The sequence below is a fragment of the Centruroides sculpturatus genome, unplaced genomic scaffold (assembly GCF_000671375.1).
Source record: "Centruroides sculpturatus isolate CEXI.00-Female unplaced genomic scaffold, Cexi_2.0 scaffold267, whole genome shotgun sequence".
Lineage (NCBI taxonomy): Eukaryota > Metazoa > Arthropoda > Arachnida > Scorpiones > Buthidae > Centruroides > Centruroides sculpturatus.
In genome coordinates this window covers 115,600-134,927 of record NW_019384634.1, presented here as the reverse complement: position 1 = coordinate 134,927, position 19,328 = coordinate 115,600, and the positions used below count along the sequence as shown (strand labels likewise).

Below are 19,328 nucleotides of genomic sequence, written 5' to 3'. Positions count from 1 at the left end.
TCCCCTAAAATACTCTTGCTGTTAATTCTGTTTTCATCAAATTTGATACAAATTTAAGGATTTTATAGCATTAAAAAATTTACTAGTTACTTATCAGACATCCTGCAGAATATCTTCACCTCTATGGTCAACATAAAATATAGAATAGAGAATAAATAAATTTGAATAAGTCTGTTAATATTAAAAAAACTTACTCAAACACCTTTTCTTGCAGTCGAAGTTTATAAGAGAAACTTTCTAACGTTTTCGGTCTTGTTAAAAGACCTTTCTCAAGAAAATAAATTAGATAAAACAACAAAATTGTAAACGAACGCTTAGTACAGTTAACACGTTTTTCGAATCTTTTCGAACTATCCTTATAATCCGTTGCAAATGACGTCATTGTGAATTTAGCAACGGAAATATAAAAAGATTACATAAATATCTAAATATAAATACACATATTTACCGTCTCCCTACATCATTTAAAAATACGTAGCCTAAGATACATAGTAACTAGTTCCCTCAATTATTAAGTTTATATTAAACTAGAGGACCATGCTGCCGATATTTTTGTCGATTCCCGAAAGTTGACTGCAAGGCCTTTATGCTTTGCCTTACAAATCTGCCAGGCTTCCGCGTAATGCCGGTGTTTCTTGTCGCGGACTATCTGCATTAGTCTTGCTTGGTCCCATTCAACTTTGACGTCTTGCTGGTCCGCTAGAACGTAGGTGGCTAGCGCAGTGCATGGTTGTTTTTTTTTCTTATATTTGCTTGATGTTCTGCTAACCTGTCTTTGATACATCTTCCTGTGGCCCTACATACATTAATTTACTACGTCGCCTTGAGTCCGTAACTGGAATTTTATATACACCGGGGAGTGTTCTTCTGTCCGCTAAATCCTTATCCGATCGTAATAGTTGGTACGTGGTTAATATTATGAGTGTTTGTATAACTGTTAATATTATGAGTGTTTGTATAACAAACATTCAAATGAAAGTGAGAACTGGGTTATAAAACAATAGTAAATGTGTTTATTCGAAAGAAGTTTCCATAAACATTGAGACGTTTATGGAAACTTCTCAATCCCAACATTTAACAATTCAAAAAGTACCATCCTTTGGTGGCTACTTGGGGAACCAGGTTCTTACTGACTCTTGAACCTCACCATTCATCAAGAATTGACATCCCTTGAGATGTTTTTTTTAAGAAGTCCAAAAATGTGGAAGTCATAAGGGCTAAAATCAGGGCTTCTCATCCAAACTGATGCAATATGTCTATAGAGGAGTGGGCAGTATGCAGTTGTGCTTTGTCATCAACCAAAATCAAACCAGATTGAGGGCACTTAGACTTTATGGCATGATGTAGTTTCTTCAAAGTTTACCTGACAACATTGTGGAAGAAACGGGCTCATTTTTTGGACATCTTAAAAACATCTCAAGGGATGTTGATTTGCATTGGACAACAAGGTTCAAGAGGCAGTTGGTACCTGGTTATCATAGCAACCAACCCAGTTCTTCAAGGATGATAGTTGTCAGCTTGTTAAACATTCAGATAAATGTCTCAATGCTCAAGGAGATTTCTTTTGAACAGTGTTGTTTGAAGCAAGTTCTCACCATTCCCAAAAGCAATCATTTTATTTAAATAAGCATTAAAAGTATTTTGCTGAAACTGGCAATCAAAAATAGAAAGAACTATTGAAATTGTTTCATTCTACTTTTGGTTCATTCCGATTAGTTTTATTTAGATAGCTGCTAGATAAAATCCACTTTGAATACTCTTAATTGAATTGAAAATATTCAAATTCTTGAAGAATAATAATAATTGAAATAATCAGATCAATTTGAGGTGAGACAATAGTTTTAAATTCAATAAAACTATTTAATTTAAGTCTCATTTGTTGAAAATCCCCATTAAAAGTATTTTTAAAATGTTATTCAGTTTGTGAGTTTGAATAATGATTAATTGGATGCAGTCCATGCTGAGGGGATTAAGGTAGACTAGATGAGTGCATTGAAAAGAGTGGCATTTAGTTTGTTGCATATAAATTTTGTCAAAAGAGACTTCAAAATACTGTGTCAACTAGTATGTGTACAGACAGCATGGATGAACTGTGTGCTTCTCTTAAATACCGAATTGGTGATTAAAATGAAAATAGCTATTACAGGTTAATTAAAATTGATGACGCTGACAAAGTATTTATGTTGTGCAATCTATGTTTAACCAAGAAAGTGATAACATCATCCACTAAAATCAGCTTCAATTTCATATCTTGTTTGAAAGTAACCTTTTGTTTAGATATAATAGAAGTAAAGTTAAATATTAAATTTTTATCATATCTTTATTATCAAGCCCTACTACAAGTTCATAAGTACTATCAAGATGAACAAATGGACTTTTTATGCTTTGCACCAGTTTTCCTTACTTAAGACATTTTTTCTATTTCAACACCATACTATTGACATATTTTCTTACACCGGAGCAAAAACTGAATCTTGTGATTGTTTTTGTTGTAATCCAAATGACTTATAAACTGATTGACCTTGGACAAAATTTGAGTCTGCCAATATACTCAAGAAACCAAAGAACAGTCCAAACAATGGACAACACAGATTCTCTGCCCTAAAGAAGGCAAAAATGGTTTTGTCATCTGGAGGGAACTGTGGTAACTGTGTTTGGGGTTTATTGCAACAGAAGGCCAACAAATTAGAGAAACAGTCTCATTTGATCAAAAAAAAAGACCATGCTTTCTATCAGGATGTTGCATCAGCACACACTTCCACAGTTTCCATGGGCAAAATTTGTGAATCGAGTTTCTAATTATTGCTTCATTTGTCAGATTTGGCTAGTAGTGATTTTTTGTTGTTGTTGTTGTTGTTGTTGTTGTTGTTGTTGTTCAAGACTCAAGAATGGCTTGGGAAAAGATTTTGTCAGATTCCAAGGTAATCACTGCAGCAAATGGCTATTTCAAGGAATTGGATTCATTGACATATAAAGACAGAATTGCTGCTTTGGAGTACCACTTGTTATAGTGTGTTGAGCTATCAGGAGGATACACTTCAAAATAAAATTATCTTCTAACCAAAATTATGTGTTTTCTATGTTAGACTAAATACTTTTCAAACAACTCTTGTAAACCATCCAAAATGCCACTATTGATTGGTGAAAAATATCAAGTTGTGTTATAATATCTATTAATGTAATAATAATTAGTTTCTAAAGCAACCATTTCAATTAGCAGGGGTGCACAACCTGTGGCCCGCAGGCCACATACGGCCCCTTATCAATGTTTATGCGGCCCGCCGGACGGTACAGGCCAAATCCCTTCTTTCCAAGTTACTAACTTGTAAGTATAGAACTTTTCCCTTTCACAAAGTCATTAGCACCCAACTGTTTTATAACTTTCCCTGAAGTGAGAAATGGAAAGTTGTTCTATAAATAAGTCTATTTCTAGCTAACACTTTCTGGTTTAGATATCGAATACAGGTATACCTCGACTTACGTCGTCGTTTGTCAAAAAGTAAATGGAAAAATAAAAATCAAGTTTAAGTCATTTTATTCGACTTTATGTCTGTCCGCCACAAATATTGAAGTCGTAATATCACTAGAAAAGCGTTTAAAGCACATAAAATAATATTAAAATATATACATTTACGAGTATATACTGTATTTACAGTACATTCATTCGTAAATTTAGATTACTTTTTTCTGTACTATATTAAAAACTAAAATTTATTTGTTTGTAAGCTTAAAATAGATCCTTATTAACCATATATTATTAAAAATGCATTAATAAATAAAATACAGAACCGGGAATGGTAATTTATAGTTTAACTAGTGACAAGTAGATTTGGAGACAAGTAAATTCGACTTACGTCGCTTTCCTGGAACCAATTACCGACGTAAGGCGAGGTATACCTGTATTTTAAGTTTAATACATAGTATTATAACGATTTTTTGAAGAATCAAATAGAATAAAATGATATTAGAACGTCATTTCTGATTTTATCAGGAAGTTTCTATTTTGGCGGGAAATCTTCAATTTTATGCTTCGGAAAACTTGCTTATTCATCTAAATAGCATCAAATAACAAAAATAAGTGAAAGTAGCGCTGAAAAACCATGAATAATAACGATTTTTTAGCATTTGTTTACATTCCAGATTCTGATTGGTATAGTCGAATTTGAATCAATCTTTTCTGAAGAGACGCTTATTCGTCAACATAATGTCATTCAAACTAGAAAAAACTAACCAGAGTTCAAAAAGAAATGTACAAAAAGCTATAACAACCAATAATTTACAACAATATCTCTCCATAGACTAAGAATAGAAAAAAATTTTTTCGCATCAAATTTATTATTATTAAGTTGGACCAAGAAAATTAATACTGTAGTTGGAATAGAGTCATTATGACTAAAAGGAAGCCGTTTGCACTAAAATATTTTGGATTTAATAATTATTACAAACCGCGTCAAGCCATAAACTTGTCAACAAAGAGGGTTGTAAAATGATTCCGTGTAGCTAGAAAGCTGCGGTTTCTTTTGTTTGAAAGAAAACAGATATATTTAGGTTATTTAAGTAGTAAATTAATTGGAACTTTTTATTTACTTTTATTTTTACATTCTTTTTTTCGTAAATTTAAAATTAAATTATTATTTTTAATTTTTATTTTATTTGAAATTTAACAGTCGTAAACTGTGATATATTTGTGACAGAAAACAAAAAACAGATTGATTCTAGCGCCAATTTGAAACGAGATATCGCAATTTTAATAATTATATTTAAAATATTCAGATTTTCCACTGCACTGTGTTAATCACTTTTGATTCATTTCTGAACACGGGGGTAAAACTGACGGGCCATAAATATAATTTAGGTAAGAATGGTAACCACATTTATGATGGATTAGTGTCCTGCACCTGGCATGTTGACGATCTGACTCACAAATTCTGAGAAATGGTGGAGACGCCCGGACAGGGGTCGAACGAATTAAGACCTGCCTGGCCACGTGTGCGTAATAGTCTTCTGTCCCCGCCTCTTTAGTCTTTGGTCAGAGTGGATACAGAACAAAGCACGTGGTAGTCTAGCTTGCCTTATCTCAAACATGATTTGTTGCGGGCCTCAGAATTTTCGGCACAATGAGACATTGTTTTGCAGAGTGAACAGTATGGCGCCGGGCATTAAACGCAAGGTCAATCGCGAGAATCATCAGTTTCAAGAAGTGGAAGTGTGGACTAACAAGTACTGTTTTGTGCAACAGAACAACAGCATTATTTGCCTTTTGTGCAATGGAACAATAGCAGTGCCAAAAGAATTCAACCTGAAGCGACATCATGAAAGCCAACACAAGGATTTCCTTCTGCAAGGTACGGAACGCAAACGGAAAATCGAATCGTTACGACGATCACTAATCAGCCAACAAAATGTGTTCAAGAAACAATCTGGAGAATTGGATGCGGCTGTTGAAGCCAGCCTAGAAATATCTGCTTTAATAGCCAAGAATGGGAAACCTTTCACAGATGGCGATATGATAAAAAAGTGTCTTATCATCGCAAGTGAGATGTGTCCTGAGAAGACAGTGTTTTCAAACAATCAGTCTTAACCACATGACGATACAACAAAGAATCTCGCAAATTGCATCAGACATTTCTGGCCAACTTAATATTTTAGTTGCAAACTGTGCTTATTTTTCTTTGGCTGTGGAAGAATCCACTGACATATCATCAACAGCACAAGTGATTGTGTTTATTAGAAGTGTTTCACTAGATTTTATTGTGAATGAAGAATTTCTTGGCATGGCATCACTTTCTGGACATACAACTGGTGCTGACTTATTTACTAGTTTATTGAGCGTTTGCAACAAATCAGCACTGGACTTTGACAAGCTATCCAGCATTGCCACCGATGGAGCACCATCTATGGTTGGATGTGAGAATGGCATGGTCACCTTGCTGAAAAACCACCTTGGGGACAGGCAAAAGGAGTTAGTCCAGTATCATTGCATAATTCACCAACAGCAACTTTGTGCAAAGAAGCTGGGATTTGAACGTCTGCTGAAAGATGTATATGATACTGTGAACTTAATCCGCCGTCATGGACTCAACCATCGACTCTTCACATCATTTCTTGAAGAAATAGATGCTGATTATGCTGACCTGCCCACGTATACTGAAGTTCGTTGGCTGAGCAAGGCAACAGTCCTCAAGAGATTTGTGGAGCTATTGGGGCCTATTATCACTTTCCTCAAAGAACGGGGGAACACTACAAGGAATTTGGAGGGACAAAGATGGCAGTGTGATTTAGCTTTCCTTGCTGACATTACTGCTTATCTAAACGACCTTAATTTGAGATTGCAGGGAAAGATGCAACTTGTTTCTCAGTTGACAAGTAACATCAATGCATTTATGACCAAACTATCACTTTTCAAGTCCCACATGCAATCAGAGAACTTTACACACTTTCCACATTGCAAGGCCATGAAAGAGAAATACCCACATATGAAGATGGATTACTCTGACCAAGTTAACACCCTCCTTACATCATTCAATGAGAGGTTTGGTGAATTCCAGAAATACAAGATCTACCTGCAACTTTTTTCAACTCCATTTGATGTGAAAGTGGAAGATGCCCCTCCAGATGTCCAACTTGAGTTGATAGACATCCAGTGCAGTGATGAATTGAAATCACAGTTCAAAAATTCTAATCTCCTCACATTCTACAAAGAACTGCCAGATACATCATTTCCAAAACTGAAAGACAATGCTCGATTTTGTGCAAGCATGTTTGGCAGTACCTATGTATGCGAACAAGCGTTTTCGCTTATGAATTTAAACAAGTGCAAAACACGGAACAGGTTAACCAACGAGAATTTGGAAAATCTGCTGGTTGTTTCAACATCTGCCATTACACCAGACATCAAGAAGATTGCCGCCAGCATCCAATCTCAGCCATCGCATTAATCGCTTGGAGGTCCGGCCCCCAGTCAGTAAACTTAATCCTAATTTGGCCCTTCTTCACAAAAGGTTGTGCATCCCTGCAATTAGAAATGAATTGTTATTGCTATATTAATCCTCAAATTGCATTACAGTAAATCCATGTTAATTCAGGCTAATACAGGATGAAGGTCAACCAAGTTTATGAAAGTCCAAGTCAGAAGGATGTTTTCTCTGATGAAAAGGAAAATGAGAAGGTGGATATACAATACAGAAATTTATTATGCTAAGTCGTATACAGAGGTTTATAAAGCTTTTGTAGGTTACTATTGAATTTATTAGTACAGCTCAGAGTTTAATGTCAATACTGTATACACTGTAGAGCTACAGTAATATAATGCACAGTATTGCAAAGACTTCTGTATATAAAAAAGAACACTTGTTGATTACAATTTTTTATTGTCAAGAAATTATAAATTACTGTACAAATTTTTGAAAAAATTGTTCAAATTGACATGGTTTCAGTTAGCTGAGGTTTACTGTATTTTATTTATTGAATTGACATTGATGAATTCTGAAAATTTATATTTCATTTATTTGAATAAATATAAAATTTATTTGTTAATAAATTATAAAATTCTCATTTATAATATATTACTCTTATGTTTTGGGTTTAGAATAAATAAGATTAACATTTCTAAAGTATGTATTTGCAAAGCTGTACATTGAAATAATCTTTTATTTCATGGTTCAGTATGCTGTTATTTTATAATGTTTTGAAATTACTAAAATTTGAATAATTTCTCACTTTTTTGTATTTACCAGTTATGCTCATGGCAAATACTATATAAAAAATACATGGTGGTTTGGAATTTGAGATCACGTGTAAATGTGTTTATATGTTGCTATGAAATTACTATAAATGATTATCATATTTACTTTTATTCCTAAGAAGTAAAAGATATCAGAAATGATTACAGAAAATGAAGTTTTCTGGTTATATATATTTTCTATAAAATGAATATAATATAACAATTATATCAAATATATTTCATACTACTTTTTTTTAATAAAATATAATGTTTTATTTATTATGTTTTAAAGTATTAATTTGTCAGATTGATTTTGAAAATAGATATGGAAATTTGGTTTCTAATGGTAGTGAAATTTTTTAAGATAATTATTAGAAGTAATTGAAACAAAATGTTGGAAATTTTTTTTATGATTTCCAATGTAGTTTGCATAGGATTGATTATTCCTGATTTGTGAAGTATAGTAATAACAGTTACAGGAAGTTCTTAATAAATTATTTTATTTAAATCTAAATATATTATGATAGTATGAATTTCTGTATTGGTTTTTCTTTCACAGATATTTAATATAGTTTTGGGTTTTACTTGAAATTTGGATGTGTTATCACGATATTCTATTCGGGCTTTTTTTTAAATAAAACGGGTTTGTTTCAGGCCTGTGCCTTAAGTATTTTAATGAATGGGAAGATGTATGTCTTCCTTTACTCAGCCGGTCTAAATGAAACTCAATATGCCCAATAATATGACCAATTAAAATTTTGTTAACAAACAGAAACAACTGTGGAAGAAAATAAAGGCGAGAAAACTGAAAAGCAGAAAAGTACAAACATCAAAAAAGAATGTGGAGAAACTATAGAAACTCCAGATACAAAATTTGATGAAGAAAAGAAACGTGGAGAAGCTGATGTTGGGGAAGATAATGCTGAGACAGATACCAAATTGGAGACTGATACACTGCAGTCTACAAATTCCAATGTCAACTTGAAGAAAAGCAGTAATACTTCAAAAACTATTGCTAAGGACCTTGGGCGTTCGGACAACAAAATTCAAGAATCTACAGAGAAGGAAATGGATGATAAATCAACTGATCAAGAAAAAATGAATTGCGATTCAAATGAGAAGGCTGGAGAGGAAAATGGAAATGAGGAATCAAAAATAGATGATAAAGGAAACAATAATCAGCAGTTGGCGAATGAAGAGAAGACTTCTGAAAGGGATGATGATGATGATGCAAAGTCTGATCAAGAAACTGCAGAAAAGGATAAGAAAAATAAAGAGGATGAAAGTGCGAAACAAGTTTCTACAGATTCTTCTGTGAAACCAACTGCTACTAGCCGTGCAGCTGTCAACACAACAACCAAGGCAAAGAGGTTTGTTCACCATATGGTAACAAGTACCAGTAAGATTACTTGTATATACATTCAGATCTTTGTGATCCTGGTTCCCACTGATGTGAGGTTTCCAGGCACAGATTAGCTTTTTATCAATGAGGTTTCTGTGTTAGTCATAGGAATTGAAGATCAGGCACATTCACAAAATGGATTTTAGCTGTCGAGATTAACCCTTTGTGTGAATAAATGTTATAAGAACTGCATTTTATTCATGTTTCATTTAAGTAAAATCTAAGAATATTATTTACAAGTAGTGCTTTAATTTTCATTATCTTTTAGTTTATAGAAATTTTTGTTATTCAGTAAATATTCATTATAAACTGAAAGATCTTGAAAAATTAACAGTGAACTTAAATGAGAATAAAAATAACATGAATTTTAGATGCCTTAATCAAAATGCTAAGAAAATTGGTATTCGTGATTTTTTGAAATTCATTATTCTTTCTATGATTAAAATAAATATTTGAAAACAATACAATGCAGTTGGATGAACTTTGTGCCAAAGGGTTAACAAACATAAATGCATTTAATTGTGCATGTGTGTTTTTATAATGGCAAAATTTTTTGATTTGCACTGCAGTCTTACGGCTGAACGTTGAAATGTTATCAACTATTAGTTTTTTAACTGCTTGTTTTTCCAATATTAAACTCAAAATTTTAAATTAAAAGAATTTTAATTAAGTAGTCTGTTTGATGAAAGAATATTTTTGATACCCAAGAGATTTATAAAATTTTTGCACAATGTTAAATAAACTTTTTTTTTCAAAATATGCACTTTTATGATTGTTACTGTGAATGTGATATATGAAACTCAATATTCAGTCAAAGAAAAACGTTTTCACTTTACTTATTTTAAACTATCTTATAAAATAATTTAATATAAAATTTTATTTATATACACAGAATATTGTTTTCAAATGTGCATTTATTCTTACTATTAATTTTAAATATATGATGATAAAATCATAAATTTATGACATCCAAGATTTTTGATATTTATTAAACATTATATCACCAAGTGGAGGAAATGAAAGAAATTGGTGGTTATATTTGTTATAAAGGCATTACAAATTTATTGAATAACTGGAAATATATAATATTTTTGTTTTTAGTGATAATTTTCTTTGATTTTAGAAATGAATTTAGATGACAAATTCTATTAGATTAGCTCAAATATCATTAATACAAAAAATGGTACTTATTCATCTTTTCTTTGAGATTACATAAATATAGCAAAAATATTTTTCTCTATTGTTCAGATAATTGGGCTGCAATTTGAAAAAATTGTAGACCTATAAATTTCCGCTGTCATTGTTCTATCTGTTCTTCCTCAAGAACGGAGTTAGATAGATGAACATCAAGAAACTAAACATTAGCAGTTTTGTTGTAAAAAAAAAACAAGTTATAATAATTTTAAGAACTACAAAAGCAAATATAACATACATTGGCCATATTCTGCTGGATCACTTTATACTGAGTTTCATGATATATTTATATTAATTTTAGATAATTCAACTTGAACTGTTTTTAATACTTTAGTTTTATATCCAAATCTTTCAAATTTTCATGAATGCTGACAGTCTAGTGATAGCCATTAAAATTTAAAAGTTTTTTTTTCCTAAGTTATTTCTTTGAACTTAAATAATTTGTAGTTTGCAACAGTTCAAACAAGTAGCTACACATTCTTATGCTTTACTTCATAGCTTAAAAATAATGTTAATTTAAATTGCTGAGTTAAAGGATTTGGCAGTTAAGTTTATGAATGAATCTATTAGTATTATTATTATTTACTTATGTATGCTTACAATATTAAGTATGTCTATAATAACCAATCAGTCTTATTGCTTTCTTTTAAAAAGTTTAGTCACATCATATTTTGTTTACAGTTTCGTTTAAACTTGAAGAATTGAAATCTAGGTTGAAATCATTAGTAGAGTTTTGTGCTGGATATCTAAAACGTTTTTTGTTTTTTTAAATCCAGTTGGCAATTTTTCATTATTCACAGTTCTGCAAATTAGTTTTATTATGAAGCAGATGGAAAACATTAAATTTCATATTGTTGGGTAAAGGTGAAATGAACTATAAATAGGTAAAGCAAGTGTTCAATACCAATATTTTCTGTTGCTTGCAATAATTCACATGATTTTTAAAATGAAAATTGCACTATTGGTAGTGATCTTTTTTCACTTTGATTTGATTATAATAGTTGCAGTGTCCATACAGACTGGAAAGATCAGAGAATAAGATTTTTAGCAGGAAAAGTCAGGGAATCTGCAAATAGTTTGAATACATCTGTTGCTCTCTCTCTCTCTCTTTTTGATCTGAACATGTCTTTAAATTCAGTTCAGTATAGGGAGGTCTACAAAACTGGAGCAATCAAATGAATGGCAAGATTTTTCACACACACATCTTTTAAACTATAAATGATAATCTAACGGTTTAAATTTTATTGTATATAAGGTTTATGTCTGTATTTAAAATGATGGGTAGTGGAGGCATGCAGCTGTGTGGAGGAGGGGTAGTGGTTGCACATGAACACTGAAAATGGCAATGCAGTGTGGCATTTGGGCAGTGAAACTTTTAATTGTGAAGAGATAGGACATTGAGATTGGTGTTTATTTCTACAGAATGGCAGGATCTACAATATTATTTAGCAATAATAACTGATAAAATAGAATTTGTAAAGTTATAAACTGATAACTGTGTGAGTTGAAGAAAATTTTCTTAATGTCAAAGAAATTACAAAGAAAATATGAACAGAAATGAATGAAACATATATAATTGGAAAGAAAAATTGAAAAGGAATCAGAAAATCCCAAAATGACTAATCCAAATGATGTGCTCAGTTTTCTTACACACACTATGATCTACATCAACTTTCATGTGAATATTTTGAATGCACTGCTGCCTGGACCAATAGATATTGACCTTTTTTTGCAATGAGAGTGTTTTTCTTATTTAAATAAAATTTACAAATTAACTTAAATTAAATGTGAAATTTTTAATATGACATAGCTAATTATGTAATCAATTTTACACAAGGTTTTTTGTTTTTTGTAAATGAATAAAGTGCTTTTTAATTTAAAAAAAAAATTGTATAATTGTGTACAAAATGGGCTTAAATAGACTTGGCTGAATATTTTAATAAATAGACATAGACCATAATAAGACAGGAAATAATGTCATAATTGTTAAGGGAATCACAGATGGAATTACCTGGACAGTTCCTGTAGTCAATAAAATATGGTGTTTTCAATATGATTTAAAAACAAGAAACATAATATGAAACATTGGTCAAATGGCTCTTCAAAAAAATATTTCACATTCAAAAGTCTAAATCAATGTGATGTCACACTTTGAAAACAAAGAAAACATTTACAAGAAATTTATTTCTTGAAATCTAGCAATGAATAAAAACCGTTATATACAAATTTTGGATTAATTGGTCAAAAGAATGCCATATAAGATCTTAAGACATTCAAATTCAGGAAAAAAAGGAAAAAATAGATATATCAAGTAGTAATGTTTAACTATTCTATAATAATAATCTAGAAGTTTTAGTAAAATGATTATAGAAGTAAATTGTTTCTTGGATTCATTTTATCTCCCATAAACTAATTATTTTTATCTGAAATTAAACTAATTCTCAAAACAAAATAATTTAATATAGAGAACATTAAACACAATGTGATGAAAAAATCAATGATAAATTTAAATGACTTCAAAATATAATTTTGGCATCCCTGTGACTGAGTGCGAAAGTATTTAGCATCTCAAAGAAATTAGAGTAATAATAAAAGCTTATTTCATTTAAACACAATTTTTCAACTTTATGTAACTCTAGAACATAGCAATAATACAACTTAGAATCCTTAGAATTTTAGAATAATTTATATAAGAACATAAAGTTTGACATTTAAAACAAGCATTAAAATTTGAATTTTTTACATTTAATAAATTTTAAAACAAAATTGTGACTGAATAAATACATTTGGATGTATTGTGTAAAAATCTTTTTGCATTTGTTCATTAAATTGTTTGAACTGGGACAATTTTAAGGATACAGATTGTTTTTGAATTTACAGTTTTTGTGCATTTAAATCCAAATTTAAGTTAACAGCTGTAATATTTACCAAAAGAAATTGTTAGTTATTGTTTTGTATAAAATTATTATATCCTTAATTTTACTTAAAACTCGAGATTTTTATCAGTTAAGTTCTAGAATAAAAGTATTGGATTGTATAATTAGAAATGCCTACACTATAAAAATCATTAAATCAATTAAATTAAATATAGTTTACTTTATTTTTTTATTATAATAATAATAATAATCATAAATGTTTTAAGAAGTAAAAAGTATTGTGAAAACTTCTCTGACTGAATATATAGCAGTTTTATTAACTTGTTTGATTTCACAAAATATTTTAATTTTAACAAAAGTTACATACAGAGTAGTTACAAAAGTTTTGCTCTTTTCATTTCTTTAGCATTGTTTTAAAATGAAGCCAAAAAATAAAAAATTGTTAGTTTTTTTTAAGTTGCAAACTTTATCTCTGAAAATACTTCTATAATGTAAAAAATAAATTGTTTCATTTTATATAGTATATAATAGTATATTAATTTTGATATTTTGTTGTTTTAATTATTATTTTATTTCAAATTTCAACTCTTGCCAATTAAGAAAAAAGAAGAAAATCCATAATTTGTAAACAGTAAAAAAGATTTAAACATTTTAAATGTATCCTTAAATTGAAAATTAATAGTTTTAGAATAATCAGTTTTGTGTTTTATATTAATGAAGAGGTATTATCAAATTTCTATTATCAAACAGACTATGGTTTTAATATAATATAGACTCTCTCTCTTTTTGATCTGAACATGTCTTTAAATTCAGTTCAGTATAGGGGGTGGATGAAAATGAGTTATCAAAAGAATGGCAAGATTTTTCACACACACATCTTTTAAACTATAAATGATAATCTAACGGTTTAAATTTTATTGTATATAAGGTTTATGTCTGTATTTANGGATTCATTTTATCTCCCATAAACTAATTATTTTTATCTGAAATTAAACTAATTCTCAAAACAAAATAATTTAATATAGAGAACATTAAACACAATGTGATGAAAAAATCAATGATAAATTTAAATGACTTCAAAATATAATTTTGGCATCCCTGTGACTGAGTGCGAAAGTATTTAGCATCTCAAAGAAATTAGAGTAATAATAAAAGCTTATTTCATTTAAACACAATTTTTCAACTTTATGTAACTCTAGAACATAGCAATAATACAACTTAGAATCCTTAGAATTTTAGAATAATTTATATAAGAACATAAAGTTTGACATTTAAAACAAGCATTAAAATTTGAATTTTTTACATTTAATAAATTTTAAAACAAAATTGTGACTGAATAAATACATTTGGATGTATTGTGTAAAAATCTTTTTGCATTTGTTCATTAAATTGTTTGAACTGGGACAATTTTAAGGATACAGATTGTTTTTGAATTTACAGTTTTTGTGCATTTAAATCCAAATTTAAGTTAACAGCTGTAATATTTACCAAAAGAAATTGTTAGTTATTGTTTTGTATAAAATTATTATATCCTTAATTTTACTTAAAACTCGAGATTTTTATCAGTTAAGTTCTAGAATAAAAGTATTGGATTGTATAATTAGAAATGCCTACACTATAAAAATCATTAAATCAATTAAATTAAATATAGTTTACTTTATTTTTTTATTATAATAATAATAATAATCATAAATGTTTTAAGAAGTAAAAAGTATTGTGAAAACTTCTCTGACTGAATATATAGCAGTTTTATTAACTTGTTTGATTTCACAAAATATTTTAATTTTAACAAAAGTTACATACAGAGTAGTTACAAAAGTTTTGCTCTTTTCATTTCTTTAGCATTGTTTTAAAATGAAGCCAAAAAATAAAAAATTGTTAGTTTTTTTTAAGTTGCAAACTTTATCTCTGAAAATACTTCTATAATGTAAAAAATAAATTGTTTCATTTTATATAGTATATAATAGTATATTAATTTTGATATTTTGTTGTTTTAATTATTATTTTATTTCAAATTTCAACTCTTGCCAATTAAGAAAAAAGAAGAAAATCCATAATTTGTAAACAGTAAAAAAGATTTAAACATTTTAAATGTATCCTTAAATTGAAAATTAATAGTTTTAGAATAATCAGTTTTGTGTTTTATATTAATGAAGAGGTATTATCAAATTTCTATTATCAAACAGACTATGGTTTTAATATAATATAGAATTACATTAGTAAAATACTGTAAAGAACATTAAGCTGTCAGTATTATTAAATGATTATTTTTTCAGTTATATTTAAAATAAGAATTTTAATTAATTTGTATTTTTAATTGGACTGCAATATCAATCTATGCAATCCAGTTACTAATATAGAAATAAAAAGAAGTAAATCTAAACTATACATTTATAAGTTTTTTATTATCATTATAAATTTATGTATAATATATAGTTTGAAAAATTGTCACCTCAAAAATGTAATTAGAAAAGAAATACAAAGGTTACTATTAAATTTTCTTGATTCTCAGAAATAAATATAATTTATCTATTCTGCTTATATCTTTTCAGTCTCCATTATCAATATAGAGATTTATCTACTGAAACAAGTCATGAAAGCATTGATATCATGTCTTTTCGAAAATTTTGTTATGCTCTTTATAGTGATGTTATGCAGTCTCTTAAGACTCCCAAAAATAGTATTAATGCAGTTTTTCCATGACGTTTGAGAATAACAAAAAAAACCAAATGGGAGGTAGATTTAGGTTATATAATGAATGACTAAATGGTTTTACACCAGAATCCTGCAGGAAACCATCGTTTGTATCACAGTGCAAGTGAATACATTATCCTGGAGCAACAAGATTCCTTGGAGTCCACATTTTGATCGTCTCTCCATAAGGGTACCTGAAAGAATTTGGGCAGTCATCTGATGGTATGTCAATGTGAAATGACTGTTTTCCCAGTGCAACTGTTGTCTATCTGCAGAGAAAAAAGAGGCCACCATTTTTTGATCCACACTCCTGGATCACTTGATCTTGACAGGAGGATCTTCATCTGGAAGTATCAAGACTGCTGGCTAGCATTTTGTTCTAGGATTGTACTGATAGATTCAATTTTTATCTTCAGTCACAATGTTGTGAATATACCAAGAATTTCCATTGTTGAAATACTATATCATTTCTTCACACTGTTCCTCTGTGCTGTCATCAGTGTTTCTGTGAGATGGCAGACTATCCAGAAAGAAGTTTCTGAATATACTGAATTTCACAAACCTGTATGCATGAATGCTTACAACTCAATTTATTTGTGAATCATTTGCAAATTGTTTCTTGCTAATTTAACCAAATTGACAATGTTTTCTTTGATGAAAGCTATTGCCAGGTAGTCTGGACACACTTTATCTTTCAGGGATGTTCTGATATGCATAAATTTGAAATGTAACAAATAACTTGTAGAGTGTTGTACAAGAGATGATTTAGGGAAAACTTTATGCAATTGTTCTAGGCATTCCTATTGAATAAAAGTATATTTAGTCATAAAAGTCATGGCGTGAAAAATATTTGTTTTATGCCATTTTTCTACCTGCTCAACATAGAGAGAATCTTGATGTTGAATGATTGATTGTCCATGTGTGAACTCTGAATGTCATTTAGCATTGTCTAAAGAGAAAATGATCCCATTTCTTAGTATTTTTTCAAATCTGGAAAATTTAATAGTCACCTATATATTATTAGAAATACAACAGGGAAAATGTTTTCTTTGAAATGGTTTAGTAAAATATTAATAAATTAGGTTTCTTTAAATTAATTTTCATTTGTCCTTTATACATTTAAATTGAATGAATAATTTATATTAGTTAAATCATGTAAATAGGCTCCTTTATTCATTATTATTCATGTGAGATATTTTCTAATTGAAAATAAAGTACACATATCATAATAAGTTTTAATTTTATTCATTTAATTTATTTGGAAATTTTCAGATAATGGTATCTGAAAGTTCAAAATTGCACATTTTTGAATCCTTTTAAATTAATCTTAGCACACTTAAAGTTTAACCCATGTAATTTTATATTAAATTAAAACACACATTTGTAAATATGTGTCATCAGTTAGTTCTAATATTGATATTAAATAAGATTAACCATACAATATATTATAAACATAATTTTAAAAAATTACCCAATTAATTGCTACTTATTCATTTTAAACAAATGACCTATATAAAACTTAAAAAACTTTAAACTGAAAACCATTGTCTTGACAGCCCCTTTAATAAACAAAACCACTGCTGTTTTAAGTTATTTGGTATTACCAACTTATTTCTAGCATTATGTTTGCTGTATAGAAAGATGATTAAATTATTGTAAACTTTTGACTAAACAATTGACTAAAATTAATTTTCAATAGAAGCAGTTGTTATTAGTAACAAATGATGAATCTCATGTTTGTATAATGGGATTTTCTACACACACACACTTTTCTGGAAATGATTATTATTATACAAACAGTTATATATAGATTTTAAATATATAACTTATATGTATACTAGAAATATCTACAATATTTTGAACTCTATTTTGCTTATAGAAACTTCCAATATTGGATATTTTCTTAGTTTTAAAGTTTAAATTTACTTACTTGATAACACCAATGAAACAAAAATTATTATTTTTTTAAAGCAAAATTTGATTAATAAAGATTTTATAAAATATAAAAAAAAACTTATAAATGAGAATTTGTAGAGTTTTAATAAAATTATTTGTAATTTCTTAATGCAATGATTCTTTACAGTATTAATAATTCACAGTTAAAATTTAATTATATGATTAATTAAACCACTTATTATAGTAATTTTTTGTTAGCATTACTGCTAAAGATGCCAAAACAGCTGGAAAGGATGAGAAAGGTAATTTTTAATTATTATGTAAATTAAGAATAAAAATTTAGTGTATTAATATTTAAACTGCTACAATAACTAATTCAAAATTACTAAAATCAATTCTTAAATGCTTTATTTAGAGAAAAGTTATAGAATAGATATAATAAAAAAAATACAAACTCAAGTGGCAATGAGTTTACACCTTAATCTTAAATTTTTTTTTCAAATAAATATTTGTGAATTAATTTAAATTGGTTAGAATACTTTAAAATATATCTATAGTTTCTACTTCACAAGTAATAAAAAAACAATAAAATTATCAATGCATTGTAGTCTTATTTGCTTTAATAAAATTTTATTATTATATAGATTATATTACTGTATGAATACTTTTAAGATTGGAAGAGAACAGACCTATTTTTCAAACCTATTTGTATTGATACTACATATATAAAGCAGTGAATTTATTATTATTATTAGTATTTACTATTATACAGTTAAATTTGTCTGTAATGGAATCCCAAAGTACTGAACAACTCTTCTATAGTAAGCAGGTTTCTGCTATATACAAGTTACCCTTGATTAATGCACTTAATAAAATTTTTGACGTTACTGCATCAATATATCAAAGTCATGTTGATCAAATACAGTGGTACCTTGATGATTAATTAATATAATTTGGTTTTGTTAGTAGTAGTAGTAAGAGTTATTGGGCTGCAGTTTTCAAATTACAGACTTATAAATTCCAACTGGCATCATCCATCTGTCTGTCCTTCCTTAATCTCAAGAACAGAATTAGATAGGTGAAAGTCGAGACCAGATATGAAAAGCTTGGGATCAGTAGGCTATAAAGTGTTAACTATATATATGAACTTTGGTTTGGACTGAAAGTCATGTAATTTCAATGAAAAAATTTTCTACAGAACAGAGTTAGATGACCATTGTTATCAGGAAAAGTATGATGTACAGGGACAAGACATTACTAAAATTGAGACATGTTTGATCACATCACAATGCCAAGCTACAATTACAAAAATTGTAGCTTGGCAATGTGATGATGTCCTAATAATTTTGTTGATTTTTGTTTTATAGAATTAATATGTCATTTTATTACTTACTTTAATATATTTTTAATAAATTTTAGCAGGAGGAGAAAAGGTCAAGAGAGCACTAGCTAGTACACATAATCTCTGGGTTAGTGGTTTATCTGCATCTACAAGAGCTACTGATTTGAAGAATTTATTCAATAAACATGGCAAGGTTAGATC

The 19,328-nt window shown here is 28.9% G+C and overlaps 1 protein-coding gene across 1 annotated transcript in view; it reads left to right on the top strand.

Annotated features, from left to right (window-relative positions):
- Nucleotides 1-19,328, top strand: part of LOC111625850 (SAFB-like transcription modulator) — a gene marked incomplete at its 3' end in the record, with an annotated part of 80,913 nt that overhangs the window by 57,358 nt on the left and 4,227 nt on the right. The window contains exons 8-10 of the mRNA XM_023369091.1: nucleotides 8,496-9,093; nucleotides 18,044-18,087; nucleotides 19,205-19,320. Coding sequence (XP_023224859.1) covers nucleotides 8,496-9,093; nucleotides 18,044-18,087; nucleotides 19,205-19,320 — 758 coding nt within the window. The remainder of the gene's footprint in view (nucleotides 1-8,495; nucleotides 9,094-18,043; nucleotides 18,088-19,204; nucleotides 19,321-19,328) is intronic.